The 24,488-nt window shown below is 38.2% G+C and overlaps 1 protein-coding gene across 2 annotated transcripts in view; it reads right to left on the bottom strand.

Annotated features, from left to right (window-relative positions):
- The window catches only part of Prex2 (phosphatidylinositol-3,4,5-trisphosphate dependent Rac exchange factor 2), a 308,185-nt gene that overhangs the window by 171,152 nt on the left and 112,545 nt on the right, over positions 1 to 24,488 (bottom strand). For both annotated transcript variants that reach the window (XM_052715840.1, XM_052715841.1), the window contains 8 exons: positions 16,963 to 17,066; positions 16,239 to 16,288; positions 14,182 to 14,257; positions 10,691 to 10,763; positions 8,222 to 8,364; positions 8,000 to 8,092; positions 5,783 to 5,931; positions 2,549 to 2,634 (listed from right to left, as the gene is read on the bottom strand). In XM_052715840.1, coding sequence (XP_052571800.1) covers positions 2,549 to 2,634; positions 5,783 to 5,931; positions 8,000 to 8,092; positions 8,222 to 8,364; positions 10,691 to 10,763; positions 14,182 to 14,257; positions 16,239 to 16,288; positions 16,963 to 17,066 — 774 coding nt within the window. The remainder of the gene's footprint in view (positions 1 to 2,548; positions 2,635 to 5,782; positions 5,932 to 7,999; positions 8,093 to 8,221; positions 8,365 to 10,690; positions 10,764 to 14,181; positions 14,258 to 16,238; positions 16,289 to 16,962; positions 17,067 to 24,488) is intronic.

The raw sequence follows: 24,488 nt of genomic DNA, 5'->3' as shown, positions 1-24,488 counted from the left end.
ACAATGGAGCACTACTCAGCAGAGAAAAACAAGGACATCATTAAATTTGTAGGCAAATGAAAGGAACTAGAAAATATCATCCTGAGTGAGTTAATCCAGACTCAGAAGGACAAACACGGTATGTACTCACTCATAAGTGGATACTAGATATAAAGCAAAGGACAATCGGACTGCAACCCACAGATCCAGGGAGACTACCTAGCAGGGAGGACCCTAGGATGACTGTGGCTTATAATAAGTTTTGGTTTTACTCAATCACTAGGCAAGCTTTAGTGAAACATTTCACTATTAGGATAAGAATTTGTACCATATCAAGCTGATGAAAGAAAATGCTGGCTGTACTTTCAGGAGGGGAGTATAAAATCTTTTTAGATTATGGATTAGCCTATAGAAAAATGTCTGCCGTAAATCAAACAGTGAAGAGGAAGATGAATAAGAATCTCACTTATAGAACTTAAGTAAAACATAGCTCTCTGAACAGATAAAGATAGGTTTCTTCTGTATCCAGAATCTAATCAATATTTATATGTATAATTCAGCTATTATTTGGCTTATTGGGAAATTTTATTATTTTTACTATTTTCTACAGAGAAAATATTTTCCAGTTTTAAATAACATTAGACTTTTGAATTATAACCTGTTTTTTTTTTTGTTTGTTTGTTTTTTTGGTTTTTGTTTTTTTTTTGTTTTTTTTTTTTTTGGATTTTTCGAGACAGGGTTTCTCTGTGTAGCTTTGCGCCTTTCCTGGAACTCACTTGGTAGTCCAGGCTGGCCTCGAACTCATAGAGATCCTCCTGGCTCTGCCTCCCGAGTGCTGGGATTAAAGGTGTGCGCCACCACCGCCCAGCTATAACCTGTTTTTATGTTCAAGCTATCTGTGTATTATTTCTCCTGTAGTTGTACATAAAATGCTTTTACATTCAAAAAAGGAACAAATACTATGGAAATGTATTACATGAAATATATAGAATATATAAATTCATAGAGACAGAAAGATTAGACATTATCTCAAGATGGAGAAGAAAGGAATATAGAGCAATGATTTCCTAAGTACAGAATCTCTGTTTTGTGTGATGGAAAAGCCCCACAAGTGGACAGTAGTATCAGGACATAATGTCATGAATGTAATAAACCAATACAATTAATGTAATTAATTAATATCATAAATATAGTTATTGAATGAATACTGTGAATGTAATCAATGAATACCACAAATGTAATTAATATCATGAGTGTAACTAATGGAATATCATGAGTGTTATTAAAAAAATTTTTAAAAAGTTAAAAAAAGTTCCTGCTTCATGTTTGAGTGATCACATTATGATGTTTTGCATTTTTTTGAACTGCAAACAGCCACCTCCCCCTTATTAGATAAATGTGAGACTTCTCAGTGCACAAAGGCCCTTCTTGCTCCATCAGCCAGGCTACTTATTATGTGCAACACTGGGAAATCTCTACTCCCTTTACTGGTGTCAAGACAAAATAAAAATACACATCACAAGAGCTTTTTGGTTTTTTATTTGCCTTTCAAAGAAGTAAAGTAAAATGCACACAGGGTTTTAGTCACTACAATTATTTGATTTAGAATGAATTTCATGGTGAGATTTATTACGGACTCAAAGGAAAAAAATTGAAGGAAATATATAGCAACTGGGTATCAAGCCCACAGGACTCTCAACAAAGCCTGGAAACTCACATTCTTTAATGATTGACCAAAACTCCAACATTTATTTGCTGCTAAGGAAAATATAAATAAATAACCTTAAAAGTCATCATTAGTTTAAACTAAAGAATACAAAAAATTATGATTGGGTTGTCATTCTTCAATCAAATTTGTAACAGCAATAAATATGCTTAAGAATACCAGGGTCCTATTTAATTGTTTAATTATTTATTTGTGTGTGTGTGTGTTGTGTGTGTGTGTGTCTGTGTGTGTGTGTGTGTGTGTGTGTGTGTGTGTGTGTGTGTGCATGCAAGCCAAAGGTTGATATTAGCCATCTTTCCTGGATCTCTTCACCTTAGTTTTTAAGCCAGGTCTCTCTCTGAACCCAGGATTTGCCATCGGGCTGTCCTAGACAGCACGCAAGCCCAGGTGACTCTCCAGTCTCTACCTCCCCAGGGTTGGGATTACAGGCACGTGCTGACACACAAAGGTCTTTTTTGCATTTTGTTTTTAATGTGGATGTTGGAGATCTGAACTCACAACCTCGTGTTTGTGGGGAAGTGATTCACCTCCTGAGCCCTCTGTAGCCTCTCTTTGGGCTTTCTGAGCAAGGCCTCGCTCTAGCCCAAGCTTGCCTCAACTTTCCAGCAACCCTTCTGTCCCGGTTTTCCTGGATGCAGGTAATGTATATGTGAGTGATCGAACCCCATTTGAGTTTTTGAGGTTTTACTTTTTCACATATGATGTCCAGAATGTCCTTTCATTGAGTTCCTAGAGTGAGAGGAGATGATCCCTAACACTATGATGATGTATTCTAAACCCATTTCAGCTGGAACAGCCAAAACATGGGAGAGCGCAGTTTCCCATACCAGGGGAATGTCTTACCTCTTCCCACCGCGTGCACAACCGACGGGCCAAAGCCTCTGATCTGGAAACCCAGTCCATCTGCAGAATCTGGGATTTTAACTGTCCTAAACGTAACCAGAAAATAAGTTGAGACAACCGTAAAAGCCACAACAGGTTTTGACAACAGTCATCTATACCTGTGTTCCTCTAGCAATACATACATACAACCTGAGATCTTGGGCAAGAATTTAGCCTTGGGACAGACTAACCAACAATACCCACACCAAGAATGGAACATAAGAAAAATTAGGAGGTAGTGGCCACTCCAGCTGAGACAATGCAGGGCCCTCAACAGGATGTAAATATAATGGTGGGGGTAGACTCCAGATGGGCCAGCCCAGGGCCCCCAAAACAGGATGTAAAGAACAATAGGTGGTAGTGGCCAACTCCAGCTACATCAGCTCAAAGAACTGCAGAGACTTCCTTACCAGGGAGCACGAGCCGTGCTGCTGACCTTTTCCCTACTGGACTTTTTAACTTCCTGGGCATTAAATCTCTTATGGATATTCTTGCATCTCATTCATCTACTTGTATCAGATAAAATTTTGTACGACAGGGACTTCTGTGGAAGCCCCCCTACCTCCTAGACACGTCCACTCTGGGGGAAGAAACGGGAAGATAACGGGTAGAAGAGAAATCTAAGCCCCTCTGTTGCTCAGGCTGATCTTTTCTAGAAAGCATCCCTTGCTTCCCCACTGGTTCTATCTGGACCATTCATTGCCTCATCTATTACTATTGTGCAACTGAATTCTCCTATTTCCGGGGCATAAGGAGGGAGACTGCTGCTGGGGTCAAGATCAGAGGAAACTGGAAACTAGAGAGGGTCTACCGGAGAACGCCACTGGGTGAGAAGCCCTTGGAGACAACACTGGTCCCTCCCCCAACATGAGATGCACATAGCAGGAAGGCCATGCCGCGTCCACACTAGGCCAATTCTTACATAGCTACATCCATGGAAAACAAGAGGCAATGGGGACAACTAAACTAGCTCTGAGTCCTTATTCTGTACTTTGTAGCTGGGCAAACATGGGTTTGGAGAAGCTCCTTAAAGTCTCTGTTGCAAAAAGTGCCATAGAAACTGTTGGAGGTTATCACTGTCAGAACGTATTTTGTAGTATGCTGATGGAGATTAAAGAGCTAACAAGTTCTATCCCAATAGTTTCTGTTGTTGGAATAAAAAAAAAAAAAGACCAAAAGCAAGTTAGAGCAGATACTGAATCCATCTTACAGGTCACTGTCAATCTGTCGATTACCAAGGGAAGCCACAGCAAAGGCTGAGGCAGGAACTAAAACAGAGACCACAGAGCAATGCCATTGATAGGCTTACTTAATGCTTCTGCTCTACCAGCTTCCTTATGCGAGCCAGACCTGCCTGCCCAGGGGTGGCACAACTCAGAGGGCTGGGCCATCCTCCATCAATTAGCAATCAAGTTCTACATATCACCTCCCAGTAATCCAGAATATTAGGTGATGCTTAATTCCCACTAGCCTCCCTTGCTGAGGTATGTTCTGCCCATTCTGTGCTATATGAAGTTGATTTTCACTCTTCAAAATCATTGTACTTTTTACAAAAAATTTATACACAACAGCATGAAATCCATTTTAAGAGGAAAAAACAGAACTCCTCTAATTAAATGTGATTAAACTCTAATAAAAACATGATCTTTGGAGATCTTATGATCTTATGCCTTAAGAGAAAAATAAAACGTTGGAGCTTGATCAGACATCCTGTCTTGCTCTCATTCTTTGTGTCTCGTGTCCCTCTCATTTGCTGACCCACCCTTCAGGTCCCCGTTGAGGACCCCGCTGGCCGGGGCACCTTCGATCCCCAAACAAATAAATAGACAGAAAAGAGTCTTTTTAAAGATTAAAAAAAAATCGAATTCTACCGGGAGACATTAAAGATGAAGAATGGAAAATCTTGAGAGAATGAAGATGACATTTATTCCTAAAAGAGCTTTCAGGAGAGGGTGAGTCCTTCCCATATAGACAAACAAAATAAACTCTTAGTTGGGCGCTTGCTTTGCACAGTCTCTTCCCCCTGGTTTTCAGAGCCGATCAGGAAGGCATGATAACGGCCTGCACCTCAGCGAGAAGGCTACGAATAAGTGTGATAGCACACAGATCCTAGTAAATGAATATTTAAATTATTATCTATCGCAAAACAGGGAAACTACACAGGCCCTTCCTTCATCGGGCTATGCTGTTTCTGTTAGGACGGCGCCTGAATCTACGCTGTTTCCGTAAGGACCTCGCCTATGCTGTTTCCGTAAGGACCTCGCCTACGCTGTTTCCGTAAGCACCGTGTCTATGCTGTTTCCGTAAGGACCACGCCTGAATCTACGCTCTTTCCAATAAGGACCGAGCTGGAACCTACACTGTTTCTGTAAGGACCATGCCTGAATCTATGCTGTTTCTGTAAGGACCGTGCCTGAATCTATGCTGTTTCCGTAAGGACCGTGCCTGATCTACGCGCCTGAATCTGCTGTTTCTGTACAGACCGCAGCTCCTCAATCACAGCCCCTCTGCTCAGGCCAAGGCCTAACGGGACTTCTGTGTCCCGCCAGAACCACCTCTGCCTCTGCAGCCAAATACAGTTTTTAGCTAAGTTTCTTAAGTCTTTACCAATAAAGGCTCGAGAGTCAATACTGGGATGTACAGAATACTCCTCTACCCCTTTAAGTCCCCTCAGCTCTTTTGTTATAAGGAGGAAAGATGAACACAAACATCGGTAGTTCTCTACTTATATAGATGTATAATAGAGAGATCAACAGAGCTTTGGGTTAGTTTTGTTTTAAAGGAAAAGGTGTCTTCCTAAGTATACACATGTATGGTGTACCTTCTAGATTGGACTATATGCAGATGAGCAGTACGTTATAGACTGTCTAATCACCAACATTTCCTACAGCCAAACATGTAGCTCTTTCTTCCTGGGTTTTAGGTGATCTACTAGATGACTTTTTACTCAAACTCGACATAACCCAAAACAGCAGAGTTTGGACAGTAAAAGAAAAATGTCATGGCCACCAACACCATGCAATTCAGGAGTGAGAACCTATCCCAATAAACAATGCAATGTCCTCTGTCATCTGAAGACCTGTACTCACGGTGCTGAGAAGGCACACATGTTCAGACAGGGGAAGCTGATGATAAATGACTACCTGGCCGTTAGCACCACTAGTTTACTCATCCAAGTATCACTGAATCACTTACTCCCTTGGCTTTGTGCTCACGAGGACTCTCAGAGGCTTTCTGCTGTTTAAGCAGGATTTCAGGAAAGAATCGACTTCAGGGAAAGGTCTCAGAAAAACCAGGTCACCATTAATAGCAAAAATCTTCTTCCCAACTTCCATACCAGCCATCTAAGGAAGAAATGGCAAGAAGAATTAGGATGATAATTTAATAGATACTTTAGGTTTTCAAAAACTGAACCATGGGGAAGGCTCAGCATGTACTGATTTGGACATGAGAACACATTCACAATATAATAGAACTATGAATGAAGTAACATAGCAATCTGTGCCATCATCATGAATGGGATTGACCAGCTTTACTGAAATCAACCTTCCCACGCCCCCATGCATACTGTACCCATCTTTGGCTCTTTCTTGGTGTTGTAGTAACAGACCCTTTAATTTAAAAAAAAAAAAACTTGTCCTTTAATGTACAAACTCCAGGTTAATTACTTTTACATATGTTTTATATATTATATAAATATATGTATTTACATGTACATATTGCATATATATTTATTTAACTTAGAAAATGTCACCCCCTGAACATATGAATGTATTGACCACAGACAATATGAATCTACAGCCTACATCAGCATGATGTGCCTAGTACCGAGGAATGGAAGGAGTGGCCTGGAATCCAAGCAAGTGCCAAGGGCAGAGTTGACCCCAATGCACCATGCTGAGAAAGGACAAGGACAGCAATACCCCTACAGTTAGCCCAGATGTTCTTAACCAGCAAGACTGCACATAAATCCCCCACTGTTTTGGACTGCAGCTATTTGATGAGACAGTATATTTTGTCTCCGGTGGAGTCAGATGAAGCTGTGCCCTAAGATCAGCCTCTAAAAATGCCCAGGAGAAGGACCTTCTCCTAGAGAACCATTAACCACGGTCATTTTGTGATCAGATACACTAGCAGAGTACAACTGAACCAGCGGTAATATATTTGCATTTGGGGTGCTGGATAGAAAGCTTTATCTTGCATATTTGTGTTTGATAAGACCTTTAGTTACTGACTTCAGTAAACAGATTTAAAAGTATGTATGTTCTACTTCTGTAGTTCTTACATTTTTATTAAAGACCTAGATCCTGAGGTGCTTGCTTAGGGGCTGGGTATCTTGTAAGCTAGACAGCAGGGTAAAGAGTCTTACATCCAACATCACTGTGGCACAGCACTGAAAAGGAAGCCGCATGAAGACAGAGAAAAAAGGAAGGAGGGAAGGGGAAGAGGAAGGAAAAGAGGGAAGGGGGAGAGGAGGGAAAAGGGGGGAGGAGGGGAGTGAAGGAGGAAGAAGGAGGAAAGTTCATATGTGTGTACATGTATGTACATGCATGTGGCAGCCAGAGGGCAACCCTGGTTGTTGTTCCTGAAGTGATATCAACCTTGTCATCTTGTTTCTTGAGACAGGCCTCTCATTGGCCTGGTATTCACCAAGCAGCCTAGGACAGCTAGCCTGTGACCTCAGGAGCTCACCTGCCTCTACTTCCCAAACATAGGATTACAACTGCACACATCACACTTTTTTTCAGTGTGGGTTTTGGTTCTTGAACTCAAGTCCTTGTACAGAAAGACTGTTAGGCTAAATTATCAGTCCAGCTCAGAACATGGTATTTCATCTGCTTTCTACATTTCCATGCTCTCAGACTCTAAAATGCTACCTAATAGATAACCATTATCAAGTGACTATTTCTCAGTGAAGAAGTCAATGATCAGAAGATTCCACTGTTTAAAAAACCTAGTGATGTGAGAGAGTGCCAATTGGCATTAATCCAATGAGAAAGCCAAAGTGTTTGCTTTACTGATAGAAATCATATTCACAGAGAAGACAGTGGAGGAGGAAGACAGAAGATGCTGCCTTTGGTTGAACACAATGGCCATGTGACACACAGCACAGTTGTCACAGCCTATATAGCTCCCACAGAGCTCCAGGATAAATTTCATGACTGGGAAGATCCTGAAGTCACAGAACATGCCACTTGGGAACGTGGTAATTGGGAGCTGTAGATCTCTGGAGTACCACCACCTCCCCAGTCCATCATCACTGAGACACAGTCTCAGCTGCTACAAATCCAACACTACTTTACAGAACTTCAGAGACAGACACAACCTTCAACAAACACATAAAGGTCGATCTCAGTTTGGCACTATGTTGTATGATGACAGACTTTTAACAAAAATGCTAATTTATATTACCTCAGCATTAGACCCCTTTTCCACTAACTTTATTATCGGAACTTTATTTTTGTCTTCCAGCCCAAAGCCATAGCTGCCTTCATTGGATTTAATCTGAAATGTAAAATATTAACGTTATTGATAAAGAACAAGGAAAGCATCCCAATGAAATCGATTTAAAGCATCAGCGTGCTTGCCAGCTAAGCGCTATACCCGAAGGAAACTTAAGGCATGGCGGCTTACCAACAGTGACTTAGCTATGACGTTCTCCACAACTTTCAAGTCATGTTTCATAAGCCTGTGTTTCATATTCGATCCTTCCATTTCCTCGTCGGCAAAAAAGCGGAAAAGTAGAGGCTCATCTTTGAATTCACTTTTTTCCAGGACTGCAGAAATGGAGAGATTCAAGTAATTTCAGTAAATATGGGTCTCAAGCTCACTTTCCACACCAGCACACACTCAGGGAATTCCTGCCAACAATGAGCTCAGGTGTACATCCTAGGACAAGGGGTATACTCACATATACCCCTCAGATTCCTTTGATAAATTATGCCTCCCTTCCCTGTAACTTACTGTCATCTACAAGATTTAGTATTTTAAAATAAGTAATATCTTTCCAGTGTTGCATTTCTTAGACTTTCATTGTCCAAATGGAACATCTAAATTTAAGAGAGAAAACATAGTAACTCCTAAACCCCGTAAACTCTAAATATAAACACTTAGGGCATTTTCTACTTTCAGAAAACATCGTAAACATGTTTTGAATGCAGTGCATCTTCATGGGAAACTGCAAAAGGGTTGCATCGCATCTTTTTATGTGTGAGCAACTCCCAGTGAGGAGTCACAGTTGATCCAACACTTCAAACTAGAAATATGTCCTCTGGGTAAAATGTGATTTTAGTTTCCATGACTTGCTAGCTCTTCTCTGTTTTAAAACAATATTCTCAAATAATCTTATTTCTGCAAAGGTCAATTTTTTTCTCTTTTACATAAATGTTAATATTTTCCCTTAGTCCCTAGGAATGTTGATCTATGTTTTGTTTGCCTTGTTTATACTACAGAGAATAAGAATGTATACTTAATAAGAGCTTGACAGCTGCCAAAATGTTTTAAAAGAGAAATCTGCATTTCTCATTCTTGGTCATTAGTACCTTGTAGTGTGCTTGTTGGGACAAGGTGACTCACAGTAACAGGAAGGCTGTGATCCCAGGGCACTAAGCTTTGTGATGTATCAGTCCAGGTCTGGGGCCAATTCTGAGTGTGAAAATTAGAAAGTTACCTAAACTCTCTGCATTTTAGTTTTCTCATCTGCAAAATGAGGGTGAAAGAAATCTTCATACTGCCTTCCCTAAAATGAAGTACTACATATAAACAGCTTGGCATACGTCAAACAATCCAAAGAGGCAACTATTTCATTATTTTTACAGAGTTCCAGAAAATAATGTGGAGCAGATGGGCGAACGGGTGATCTTTGGATGGAAGAGCATCTGGTAACATGGTGACAAATGAAGCCATCCACCACACCATAAAAACTAACATGAGCCGCCGTGAACAACAGCAAGGAAAAACACTTTGGACTGAGTTAAGTTTTGCCTCCATGATCTAATTGTTTTTCAAAGATCACATGGTATTTCCTCCAATAGCCTGTCCATAGCGGCCAACAGAAGTACCAAGAAATCTGGGCAGGAGACTTTGGTCACGCTAACTTTTGTTATCACTTAGTATTTTGCAATAAACGCTTACATCAAATTATAGCTTGTTGTTGCTTTGGGTTAAAGAGAAAAAGAATTGAGGGGTGTCAGTTTGATTTTATAGTTTTAATTTCTTAAAATATTGTAATTTCTTCCATTAATATTTTGTTCTCCAGGGACCAGTATTTCTCTATCTTAACATTCACAGTGATCTAAGCTAAAGTACATGGGACAGAATTCTCCAAGAAGCACATGATGAGGAAGGATGTTCCCAAAATGGCTGTAACTGGTGCTCAACACCCTTTTTCTTATAGGTATTGATAACCTTCTAGACAAAGTTGATATATGAATGTGAATGCTATGTCAAACATATATAGAGAATCACATTGCATTAGTAATTGAAAAAAGACTGTTTGGGTGCCCAGACTGTGTAAGATGGCATAGAGAGGAGGGGAAAGGCTCATTAATTTGATAGATGGAGAAATTAAAAAAAACGCTAATGTTTAATGATTTGCTTGAAGTTATCAAGCAAAAAAGAGGATCTTTAGTAAACTAAAAAAAAAAATGTTTATTTCCAGAGATGTAGTTCTGTAAGATGATTTTGGGTATGTTTTCCTAAAATGAACAATAAATACTAACTATACATGCTCTTATCTAAGCGTTCCACTATATACTGTCATTCTGGCAAGATCATGTGTCTAATATAAAATGAATTCAAAGAGATATACATGAGACTTTTAAAAAGAAGATAAAACTTTGACGTTTCAGCGTGGCTCTTCTGGAGTCAACACAATCAAGAAAAACAAGAGGAAAAACTGGAAACACTGGTAGATAACAGTCATTTGCCACAGAAACGCCACTATTAACAAAATCAATCTCAGATGTGGTGACTCAACAGTGACCCATGACAAGCCCCAGACAGGTTGCCTTGACCTTCATGGTGCACTGAGATACTCCCAATGTCCCCAGGAGACCCAAAACAATGAACTCCATCTGAGAGGCTGCAGGTGAGAGTCCCTACCATGGTGCATAAATCCGTTGTCACAGAGTCCAACAGCAAATATCATTGCCTCTTCCCTGGTACGGCAATCACCCTGTTAATCAAAAGATAAATCATTGTGCATGTTCGTTCATAGGCAACTTGAGGCTTTAAGGACCTGATTTATAGTTTAAGGGACATTTCCCACACATTACGTAATTTTCCATAGTCCTTTTCTTAGCACTTAAGCACTCTATCAAATCGGCTTTCATTTCTATTTCTTTTCTATCATCAACACTCTAATTTGGTGTTTTTTTATCCCTTATCTAAATGAACATATTTTTTCTGGAGTCATTCTGACATAAGCTGTTGCAGAATTTAGCTGCACTACACAGGAATTTCATGTTCTAAAGTTTTAAAGAGAGATCTTTTAATAATGAAAACTTTAATAATCAAAACAAAAACATTCTGTTGGGCTTTCAAGATCAAGTCTTGGTTTGATTCATCTACAGCTTCACTTTCCAAGTTTTCAACCTATCCTATTTCTTTAGTCCAGTTTCCTACAATTGCCTGAAGTCAGTCAGTGGCACTCTCCCCTTCACTAGGGTAATGCCAGGACATACAATGTCTTTTACCTGTCTACAGAACACCAAGATAAACTTTTACCTCTGGTGTGTCAACTGTAACCCTAAACTGTAACAGTAGTCCACAAAAGCAAACGAATATGTACCTGCAAATAGGCATCATATCTTCAACAATCCAGGTGTTTGATAAATTTTATACTTTCATTTGAAAATTCATATTTATTCATTTCTAAATATCGCACTGAGTTCAAGATACCACACATTAAAACCCTCAAACAAAAAAAAATTCCTGCATTCCATTAATTTGGATCTTGTGCAGGATTTGATCATTTATAAAGTGGTACCTAGTTAAGTATCATTATACAATTTAGTTAAGATTCTTAATTAGCCTGATTCTCTCAGAGAACTAGTTGCACATCAAAAGACCCTGAGCCTAGCTGGAGGATTCATAAGGACTTCTGTGAAAGATGATGCTGAGAATTTTACAGAAGATCTAAAAAGGAGCCCAACAGATCAACAGATTCTTGAAGGCAGGAACCATCCTGCACTTGTCCTGATGTTTTGTTTCAATAGCTAGTTGAAGTGATAAGCTTGTGCTGAAAGCTTTAGCTATTTTGATTATTTACATGTTATTTTCCAAGACTAATATATCATTAAAAGGAAAAGTGTATAAATGTAATCTGAAATACTATAGTGATCTTATACCTTCTAAAAATCCTTTGGGTCTACTCAGATCTGGGAAGCACTGATGAAAAGTGTAAAAAAAATTATTTGGGCTGGATGTAACAAGGACTTGTTTAATTAAAAAATACAAATGCTGCCTGCACATCACACATAAACAAATCACATAATGCTTTAGGAATACATTAATGCGCTTATCCAGAAGGAAGTTCACTTCAAGTGGAATGAGGTATTTGACTATAAACCATTATAATAAGAGCATCAATCCGGCAAGTATTCAGAAGAGAACAAAAGTCATTGCATTTTCTAAGATGACATCAGTCACTGCAGACATCTCCAACATCCAACGATATCTCAAAATAACATAAGGACCATTGCACTGCAGCCTGCTCTAATCAATCCAATAAAGCTGTCCCAATCCAGTCAGTACTGACTGATGTGCAGAGTAAGTCCTATTCGAGTCTTGGTGGAAAGGGAGCCTTACTTTGTCTCTTCTTCCCCCTACATTAAGCACTGGAGTTTGCTCCCTTGTCATCCCATTGCTACATCTTCCTCTCCCAAGGCAGCCCATGATGTTCTAGTTTGAAGTTCAGCAATGAGAGCTGAGAATATCTGCCTTAAACATATGTGTTTCACAATATCAGAATCATGAAGCTGCAGTGACGGATGCAAGGTGACATCATGTCTATTCTAGGACAAGATAAACAGTTGAAAACACTACAGTCTAGAAACGCAGTGACATGTCCAAGCTTGCCTCACTCAATTTTAGCCGAACTGGCTTCGGATACTGACTGCTTGAGACAATGTCCTCGGAGATTTCAGCAGACACCACAGTGACAAAAAATACTTTATTTTAGTTTGCTTAGGACTTTCTGAAGTGTGTCCTATTTTTCTTTAATGTTTATCCTTAGAAAACACAAATACTTTCCCCCATAAAGTTGGTAACACTTTCTGGGTTAGACTGTAAATGTTTATTTAGCATCAGGTTTTGTCTCAGATGCACTTTCCTCAGTCTTCTCCCATATACCAGGTATTGCATGAGTTCCTATTAATTCTAGAACAGCAGAATTCTATGTGAATTCTCTTGCTGAACAGAGACCCCCCCCCCCCAGCTGCACACATAACCAGTGGTATGAAAGTGTTAGAAAGAAAGTAGCACACTGGAGAGCTACTGGATAGGTGATTCAGGGTATTACCAAAGTTACTATATGATTATCTATGACATTAACTTCTCAATGTAAAAGTTGATGTTCAATGAAATACAAAAACAGGTGGCCTTGAAAAGTTTAGAAATCAATACTAAAACAATAAAAATCTAACTGTATGTATGTGTGTGTGTGTGTGTGTGTGTGTGTGTGTGTGTATAAAACAGTGTTTACATATTAAAAACATGTCGACAATTTAAGATTAAACATCTAGTTTTATTACCTATTTATGAAAGGAAACTGATGATGTTTTTATACAAACAAAAGAATAAGGCTGCTAATGAAACTGACTCAAATATTTATGTGTAATGACTATATTTCAACCAACCAAACAAACCCCTGCCCCAAGCAGCAAGTTCAGTTCAAGTGTATATCAACTTTTCTTAGTGTCTTGCCTTTGGTCAGCAGAATATATCCAAGTATTTGTTAGTTGAACTATCATGAAAAAAAAAAACCAAGTAGGTATGTATTTGAAAAGCTACTGTGACAGGCATGTTAATCTGTTCTACCTATAAGCCAATCACAGAAACTTTCTCAACACCAATTGTTAGAGACAAGAGCCTGTGAAGCTGAGCAACAGTAACAATACACTCTGCACTTTGTAGACATTAAAGCTTATATTGCCCAAGCCCAGCTGGAATCCCACACAGAAAATGACATGGGAGATTAGACTCATTTGAGAGGACTAATGAACAGATACTCAAAAACAAATCAGTAGAAAAAGCGTGCAAAACAAGTTAGTGTCTGAACATAGCTATTCTTCATTGATCCTCAAATTATACTTGGTGGGTTTTGTTTGTTTGTTTGTTTGTTGATGAAACTAAGCTCATATTTTCAAAATAGGAACATCTTATTTTTAAAAAGCAAGCTAGCATAAAGTTTATTCAAGAGCCCAGGAGCCAGATTCAAATCCTAATTCGGCTTTATACTAGCTGCAGGAGTGTAGGCAAGGGAGATCACACTATGTCACCTGCAGGCAAGCACTAAATTCTTTGAAAGCTCCCAATTCACACAAAGTAAAATGGAAAGAAGGAAACGTAGTAACACCTATTTGCCTCCTTACCTGTGCAATTAACCAGTCTATCAATTTGTTGGCCATGACCACAGATTTGTAGGTCCTTAAATGGTAATCTTTATCTCTACAATGGAAGAAGAAAAGCAAGAACGTTAAGCAAGGGACTAAGTGAGCACAGGCAAATCCTTCCATTTAGTATCAGTATACAGCAGGAAAATCTACCAATGCGCTTACAATCACCCAATGTATGTATAAGTAAGAGAAGTTAACAAAGTATACATGAGACAAAAATCTATCAGCTCATAGAAGAGAAGACAGACCCATCAACGTACCAAAATAGGGCATTTCTTCTTTCACATTTTTTTTTTTTTTGCAAACAAGATTATTACTGCTATCATACTTGGTAGTGATTTAGCTATAAAAATGGCATCTCGTTAATGGAGGAATAAGAAAACAGAATTTCTACCCCTAAGTCATAGCTACTAAAATTCTCCTCAAAGTGTGGAGAATAGAGCAATAGCCTCTCTTGCCTCTACATTCTCCAAGAAGACAGGGGAATATGCACTGTAGTTATTCACAGGCCTGAAAGGCCTGAAATAGATCCAGGGACAGTCTATTTCACAATCTGTCTCAGCAAAGCATGGAACAATGAAACCAGCTCCCCATCCTCCCCAGGGGATATGGGGATTGACTGGTTCTCATATCAGACTCCCTGCTCAGTAGACTTTCCAGACTGAGAAATCATTCAAAGTTGAAAAACAAGCTAGCATAAAGATTATTCAAGAGCCCAGGAGCCAGATGCAAATCCCAACTAAGATTCATACTAGCTGTAGGAATGTAGGCAAAGGAGACCGCAGTATGTCACCTGAAGACAAGTACTAAGTTCTTTGGAAAACTGATCATGACTGGTCTTGTTCACAAGGGCAGAAATCTATAATCCATTTCATTTTGTAGTCCAGATAAAAAGAGAAGAGAAAATGGAAGTCTTTGCAAACTGTCAGAAAAAAAAGAAAAATTCTTTCTTATCTGTTCCTAAGGACTAACTTTCTTGATATAAAAATCTCATAGAAAAAAATATATTTTTCTGAACTCATTTTCATGCATATAATATTTTTATATATGCAAATGACATGAATAATTAGCTATTACTCTTTTCTATTTGTTTAGCAGGGAAAAAAGATATATAATTGCTAGGTATTTAATATTAATTTGTCCAAAACATCTGGAAGAGATCTACAGCAGTAGTATGCTATTAAGTCCACACTCACTCTTTCCCAACTTTACATTGTGAGGTCTGCTACTAAAGTAGACAACATTTATTCAGGTAAGAAGACACCAGGTTCTTCTGAAAGACCTACTCACAATGCTTATATTGTGTAAGAGGGCATTCCATTATGTAGACATGACAATTTCTGGAAACAATCTCTAGCTATCTATCACCTATCATCTATCTATCTATCTATCTATCTATCTATCTATCTATCACCTATCTATCTATCCATCCCCATATGACCTTATAACTGATATTAAGCATGTAAAATAAAAGCAATACATGCAAACATTTGGATTCTACAGTCATTACTGAAAAATGTATGTATTTGTTTAAAACTGGACCATGCATTTATTTTGAAAATGAGTTAGTTAATAAACTCCAAAATTATGTCTAGTAAGTCTAAAATAATTCTTAATTTTCAAATAAAGGTATTATCTTGGAGGGGAAAGTCTATCAAAAGGAAATATAAAATATACATCCAATGTTCAATCATTCAGATATACATATATATACATATGTGTAAAATCTAAAAATCTTTCTAGCTGTGAATATTTAGAATAAATAGCATTTCTGAATCATTTCTAGGCCATGTAACTACCATTTATTAAATATTAATGGAATATGGATTATTTCATTTTCAGCTGAAGATTATGGTATGAAATAAAAGTAAAGTAAATTCTGAAATCCTATCAAAGGGAAAAGACACTGAACACATAGTGCTAGAAAAATTTAGGAATATTTGAGATAAATAATTTCTTAAAAATGAAATAATCCAAGTTCTAAGATGGAACTTAACTGTTCCATTTATGGCCCCCATAAGAAGCAGACTCACCTGACCACTGGAGTAAACAAACTATGAAGCCGACAGTACAGCCTTACACCCTGTGTGAGACAAACACAGGTCAGAAGTGGGTAAATCAGTCAGGAGACGTACATGCTGGGAAACTGTCAGAATAACAAATCTATTCTTTTTCCGTCTCCTGGAGTCATCACACAATCTCAACAAAATTAAAAGTCTAGCCACATATTGAAATGCATGATAAAAATAGGAGTTAAGTCTCTGAAGAACAGGATGGAATTGTACTGTGAATTTGTCATTTATGTATGACATATATGAAGGTTTACCAAAAATTTTTCTTATTATAAATGATAGGATATACTTTAAACAGAAAGTTAACACAGAAATAAATCTAGAATGTGTGGTCAATATATTTCAATATAAAAAATTGCCAAAGATAAATAAAAACTGGTATTAAGTTAGTCTTTATGTTTGTGGATTTTAAAAATTATACAAATGTCTTGACCAGAGTTTGCACCACGTGAAAGTCAAAGACCGTTACCTTCTGAGTGGGATTCTGCTTCCACTTAGAAGCAGGGAAGAAAACCAATGACCCAACACTGAAATTTCAGAAATTTTGATAAGACAAAGACGGTTCATGTGACAACTTAAGAGTTTTCTCTATTAGAAGACTTTTTCAAGTCTCTTAGTAGCTTTTCTTCCTCACCTCGTTTGGCAATATGAGTGTTGCTGTGGACGCTGCTGAAGGCAACCTTACCTTCGAAATCACATCCTGCATCTCACTCCTGGGGTAAAATGTGCCGTCGTCATAACGGAATCGGTACAGTGTTTGCTCTGGCTTGAACTGATGCTTGTCGGTAACTAAAACACGGAAATGTAACTGTAGAACAGTGGCAAGCTACATTGTTAAGTAAACACAAGTTTACTGAACACATATTCACAATTTATAAAAAGCGTTTGATTTCCCAACAAAGTAATGTCAATTCAATATTTTCAACAGTAAAATCTATAAGGTTTTGTCTTTTGCTACATTGAAACTTTCCATATAATGATTTGAAGACTCGATTGAGGTTAATAATAGTCAGGCCAGTGTGGTAGTACAGGCCTATAATCCTAGAACTAGGGAGGCAGAGGCAGGAGGATTGCTGTGTCCAAGGCCAGCCTAACCTACCTAGTGAGTTTGAGGCCAGCCTGGGCTACAAAGTAAGATCTATGTCAGCATGGATTACAGAGCAAGACATTGCCTCACAAAATAAAATAAACTTCAACTTAAAAACTGTAAAGAGTACATACTTAGATAATAAGCAAGTTAATTGTTTTTTTTAATCCTTAGCCCTACAAGTGAATATCTGCTTGTATCTATTTTATCATATGGTGATTGAGCCAAGACCACACAAACACCAATCCAAGACATGTTTCTTGTCTTCAGACATCCAGATATTACTGAATACTGTCAATATGCAACAGATTGCAAAATTTTAAGAGTTCTTACACTGATAGGCACTTTTTTTACATGTCAGTTGTTTCTTTTCCTTTTTTTTTTTTCTTCTTTCTCAATGGAAGATAAGAATAGCTAGCCTTCTGTGTCAACCACAGGATAAAGATTTTCATTTCTCAAAACTCTTATCATCAGGAACCATGGTTTCTTTGATAAACATTAACAAATGCCTAAAGAATTAAGGCAAATCCTTCTCAAACTCTTCAAAAAGAGAAAAAGAAGAAGAAATAAAAGAAAAAAGAAGAGAAAGGAATAGTTCCAAATTCAGTTTATGAAACCAGAAGAGGATACCACAATAAAATAAAATCACAGTTTACTATCACTAATAAACAGAGCTGCAAAAATCCTTAACAAAATGCTACAAAATTGTGAACAAGGATTCCTGGGAAGAAGCTGTGCCTGCGGAGGCTGATGGACTCAGTGATGTGGAAGCTTGGAATGTTGCAGGTCCAGAGCCTAATTACAAGTTATCTTGAGCTATTTCCAGGCCCTAAATAGCCATCTCTTGTCTACCTCTGTGTGGGTCCAAACATCCTTTGACTAACTGATAAACTGCTCTTGGAACGTATAAACACAGTCCTAGTCACATTAATTAAAGGGCTAAAAGTGTGATCAGCTAGCATAAGACCTGTAGCTTGGCCATAACTCACCTACCCAATGTAACTACCAAGTTTTTGGAAAAGTATGTTATTTTATGACTTTTTTATGTTACTATAAAAATTTCATTAAACTGTTACCTCACCATAACGTGGTATTTGGGGTAACCATTCCAGGCTATGCTTACTCATATTTGGCTCCAAAATAAAATCTTATCCCCTTTGAGGTGAGAGTTGGAGGATTTTTTTCCCCCTTTTATATTGACAAAAACAATTTCAACAGGACACGAAAAAGAAACATCTGTCATGGTCAAGTGGGATTTATCCTAGGGGGAGAGGACTGTTCAACACTGACAAATCAGGAAATATGAACATATTAACAATTACAAGTAAGATGAGCTCAAGAGATAGGGAAAGCTTTTGACAGAACACAGCATTGTTTCATGATAAAATCTCCCAGCAGATTTAGCATAGAAAGGATATACCTCGCCAGAGCAAGGACTGTGTGAAGCAGGAGCTAACAGTATCCTCAAAGGGGAACATCTGAAAACTTCTCCTGTGAGGCCAAAACGTAGGGAAGAAATTCACACTTGCCACTTCTATCCTTAATATTTAATTTTTAAATTAGCTTTCATTGTTACAGGTTTCCTTCTAGGGTTTCTATATCTATCCTGCTGTTTTCTGGTTGGATTCTCCACTCCCCCCTCATCTCCCTGCTCCATCCATGTGTCCCCAGTGGGCCCCCTTCTATTTTCTTCTATTTGTCTTCACTACCTCCCTCCCTTAATGCCTCCCTTTTAGTTTCCTGAGATCCACTTCCATCTGGATATGCATATTTGAGAGAGGCCAGAATTGACACACTAGAGAGAATGCATGATATATAGTCTTTCCGAACCTGGGTTTGCAGTACTTAATATGCTGTTTTCTAGCCCCATTCACTTACTTGAAATTTTTATATTTTAATTTTTCTTTACAACACCTCTGTCAGCTGCTAGGCAAGCACTTCCAAGGGCAAGCTGCTGTGGCAGGGGGAGGGGAAAGTAGCACATCTTGAGATAACCTTTAGTCCTTGTCAAGGGTCCTGGTTTGTTTAAGAGGAGGCATCCAGGGGGACAAGACCTCTCCTAAGTGAAAGACCTACTCATAATCTTATTACAATGCTAAATTCTTTACTATGGGGTATTCCTATTGGTCACTTAAGGAAATATGTGATATATAAAGAAAGATGGCCTTGATTACAAGTACACACTCAGGAATGCAATGGCCTCTACCTGTGATGAAGATGTTTCCCTATGTGAACATATATCAGGTTCCCCAATAAAACAACTTGCTGTCCTTTTCCAGGCAAAGACCTCACATTGGAACCATCTCCCATTACTCTCCTTATTTGTTACAACTCTGTTTTTCGCTCAGCTCGTGGCCATATGTCTTAGCTCTGAATTGCCCAAGCAACAAACTCTCTGCATTTAGTTATACATCTATTCCTCACAGGACTGCAAATCCTTCCAGAGCAACTGGGCAGGAAAAGAAATAAAAGATAGTCAATCTAGAAAGAAAAAATTTGTCTCTCTATCTTATATGCACGAAGACATTTTTAAAAAACAAACAACTTATTTTAGTAAAGGTACAGATCAACATACAGGAACATAAAACTAACGGACAAAAGCCAACAGCATTTCTGAAGGCTGAAAATGAACTATCCAAAAAGACCTTAAGAAAATCATAGTCACCATAGCACTAAAAAATGTAAGACTTGGGAAGGAATCTGATCAAGGAGATAAATGTGCTGTATACTAACAGCTATAAAACACTGGTGAAAAAAACTTTAAGGAGACACAAATAAATGGAAATGTATTGTTTTCATGAATCAGAAGGATTACTATTATTTAAATGTCCAGTAAACCCAAAGTGATATAACAGATAAAATGCAATCCCTATCAAAATTCCAATGTCATTTTCACAGGAACAGAAAAAACAAAACAAACAAATCAAAGTAAGCAAACACTAAGCTCTCTGTGTAACAAAGACACCCCAACTAGTCAAGACAAATTTTCACACAAGAACAAAGCTAGAAGCATACACTATATATGACTTCAAAACAAACTACAAGAGCTGTAGGAATCAAAGCCTTGTGTTCCTAGCACATAAAGAGACCTAACAGACCACTGGAGCATTGTAGAGAACCCCCCAAAAAACCCATGCATTTATAGTTCACTGGTCTTACGAAGGTTGCCAGAAACACACTACAGGAACATAGTCTCTCCAATAACTGGTGCTGGGGAAAACAGACACACACGTGCAGAAGAATAAAAATGGAACCCCATCTCACAGCACATAATAATCACCTCAAAATGAATTAAAAACTTAAACATAAGACCTAAAACTGCACAACCACTAGAAGAAAGAAATGGAGAAAACCTTGACACTGTCCTGGCAATGAAGTTTTTGGATGAGATCCCCAAAATGCATATAACAAAAGCAAAAATAGACCAATGGGATTGTCTCAAAGGAAAACATCCTTCATAAGAAAATAATCAACCAAATGCCAAGTACTAACTGTGGGATGGGAAAAACATCTGCAAACCATGTAATCCATAAGACCAATATCCAAAATACATAAAGAATCCAATCAAGTCATTATCAAAACTATAAATGACCCAATTGAAAAGTGGGCAAAGACCTAAGTGAATAGTTCTCAAAGTAGGTGATTACAATGGCTTAAGGAACTATGGGAAAGTGTGCTTAAGTCTGTACATAAGTATAACAAGGAAGGAGAGACTGTCTTGGGAAGGAAAACACTTTCTAATAAAGTTCGTTTATATTTAAATATTTTCTATATAGAAAATGTAGCAGATACTGTGCTACAAAGAGCTATATTTTCATGATTAGACAAAAAAAAACTGTGATCTTTTCACTGGTAATGTTGAAAAGAGAGAATATACTGTCAAAACCAACTACATTTGGTGAATCCAGAAGTATATCAAAAGTTTTATTAATAACCTCAAATGCATGCATGTGTGCACACACATACAGAAGTTTAAGTCTTTAACCCAGCACATGCAAACCTTGTACATGACTTAAGGCTATGAAATTGAGCCAAGACTGTTATTTTGGGGGAAATAATAACAACACAGCTTTTAACATCCTATTTGCCCCTGAAGCTAACCCATAAAGAGAAAAGCATGAGTGAAAAAAATAAAATTAAAAGAAATATTTTGAAATTCTGTGCATTGCTTCAGAATCAGTGATTTGTTTCTTTTTCCCAACCTACCAATATCCATTATTATACTTTTAATAGTCATGGAAATAAATTGTTTTGATTTTCAAGGAAACAACCCAAGTGTCTCTTGATACAAATAAAAACAAATAGTTTAACCTACTCAAAAAGGCAGGGCTAAACTGTAAGGGACTTTAGGGTGAAATCTTCATAACCATGGGCTAATCTGCAAATTTTAGACGTTGTCTTGAATAAACAGTAACAGCACATGTCTGCACGCAGTCTACAGCAGGAAAAAAAAATGATTCACCCACCAAGGACACTCTGGTCACCTTGTGAGGAAAGATGCTCAGGGAAATCTTTCAGACAGCTATGACAGAAGAAGGCATGCGCAGTAACCATGATGCATGCGCAGTAACCATGGTTTCTAGAAAGTGGAGGTCGGGGCAAGTGGAGAAGGCCAGCTGATGCACAGTTTGCTAATGTTTGGGGTATAAAGTCTCCTACCCTGACCGATTTCAAGCCACCCACTAAAAGTTTCTGAAGATGGAACTGATGCAGTGGACCGCACTACAGAGCATTCCTACAGAACACAACCCTGGAGCAGAGGTAAAGGAAAATGTGGTGAAACAATGAGGAAATGCCAGGTTTCAGGAACCCATCACCCTATGCATTATGTACCTGGTTATGTAATTTCAATGTTGATAAACGACTGTGTTTAACAACCAGTTTGCAGGTGTTTGTAATTTAATTAACAGCTCTCACAAGCTTATACAATCAACTTCAGCACACTGCAGGATGTAGCAGATGAGCATTTCTACTGTGATAGTCGTTAGAGATGATTAATCTTAACAGTGTGTTGTAGAGAAAGCATTTGTTGTGACATCCTAGGAGTCCATACAAAAGCAAGGTCAATACTACGTGCAATAAGAGCAACAACTCACTCATTCTCTGTCTCTGTCTCTCTGTCTCTCTGTCTCTCTCGCTCTCAGACTAGGTTAATAATATGTGCAATATGAATAATAGTCAACAACACATTCTTTTTTTCTAGCTGTCTTTTAAACAGATGGCTCATTCAACTTCACTTTAGGAACTCTGCTTCGGCAAAAGTACAGCTGGAAACATACTCAATAACTACAGCATTTAGCCCCTATCTCTTCTTTAAATAGAATTACTCTCAATATGAAATTGCATAACAGGGTTTCTTGCCCCCAGTTTTGGAGAATTAGAGACATTTTTAAAGGTTTCTTTTCATAAAAATGCTGGATTCCAAAGGTGATTTTATAGTTGATCAAATCCTCACTGCAGTACAGTAACCCTGAGCCTCGGAATTCAAACAGTAACAAATGCAAGAACACTGAAACACAATTCTCTGAGCTGTACTTCTCAGTGAAAAGAACTAACTAGGCTATAAACGCAATTGTTCAAAATGGGTTTTAATTCTCCTAATTTAAATGTTTGAAGAATTCTTGCAGTCCAGATTTGAAAATAATTTTAATAAAAATGCACTTAGTATTTTCACTTCAGGACTCTATTACTCGGCCAGAAAAATGGCTCAGTGGATAAAGACACCTGCTGGCAAGGCCAAATCCCTGAGTTCAATCCCTGGGACTCACAAGGTGGAAGGAGAGAACTAATTCCCAAAAGTTGTCACCTAACTTCCAAATATGTGTCGAGGCATGCAGGTAGACAAAAATAACTCAATGTGAAAATGCTTTTAAAAGAGGCTCTATTGATGGCTGAAGTGGTGGTACCTACAGCCAGGGATGAACTGATCAGGACTGGGACGTTCCCATTTTTTTGTTTGTTTTCCTTTTATCTTATTTGTCAAACATTTTTTATTGTCTGACCATTTCAAATATGCACATATTTAGATCACATTGACTCTTTTCCCCTCTTCTTCTCCCCCACCATTCCCCCTGCCCCGAACTATATGTGCTTCCTTTGTTTCTGTTGGTTTTTGGAACCCATAGAGTCCACTTAGTGCTACCTGTGCAGTCACAGATAAAGGATCATCTACTGGAGCATAAGTAATTCTTTCAGGGGTCAAAACCCTGAAGAAAGCTTACTCTCCATCCTCAAGCAGACAATGATTAACAGTGAATTCTTAGCAAGTGGTGGGACATCAGGAGCCACTCTCCCATCCACTCTGGGGTTTGAGCTCCTGAAGGATAAACATCAGCAGCATCACCCTGCTGTGAATAATGTGAGTTTCAAGAATGACATGCCTGGGAAGATATGCCCACTGGTACAATAATGGCATGAACACTACAGAAGCCACAACCTCTTTTGTTTTGTTAGTAAAACACTATCTCTGCAGGAAAGTGTAAATGGGAAAGGAAAAGCTATTTCTGAAGGTTAACTGACTGACCACAGTTTTATGCTACCTACTTAAGTTGAAGATAACACAAAGAAATGATTAATGTTATAGGAGATAAGAATTCTAATTACCCTGATTTGGTCATTACATACTACAAACATGACTCAAATTATCACTCTATACTCCATAAGTCCATAAAATTACTGTGGGTTGATTAAAACGTTTTATAAATTAAAAATAACAATGCAATAAACATTCTTATTCCTAAATGTATACTTGACTTGGGTTAGGGGATATGAAAGACCTTTATCAACATCTTCTCATTCTACTTAAAGTTGTTGCATGGTTTAAATATGGATTGTTCCTCACAGATTCATTATTTGAATTCCTGGTCCCCTGAGGGTAGCACTATTTTGGAAGGTTCTGGAAACTGATGGGGTAAGGTAAAGCCCAAGGAAGCAGGTTAATGGAGACTGATCCTTGAGGGTTTATTATCCCTGACTATTTCCCGCCTGCCTGGCTCCCTGCTTTCTGACTGGCCATGAGACAAACAGCCCTCCTCTGCCACAAGTTCCCACTACTATCATGTTCTACTCAAATGCATGGAGCCAAATGACCATATGACCATCTGAATCCATGTACCAAAGTAAAA

Source organism: Peromyscus californicus, unplaced genomic scaffold (genome assembly GCF_007827085.1).
Source record: "Peromyscus californicus insignis strain IS unplaced genomic scaffold, ASM782708v3 Scaffold_5__1_contigs__length_169319896, whole genome shotgun sequence".
Taxonomy (NCBI): Eukaryota; Metazoa; Chordata; class Mammalia; order Rodentia; family Cricetidae; genus Peromyscus; species Peromyscus californicus.
Note: the sequence above shows the minus strand (reverse complement) of the source record. Positions and strands in the feature narration are given on the sequence as shown.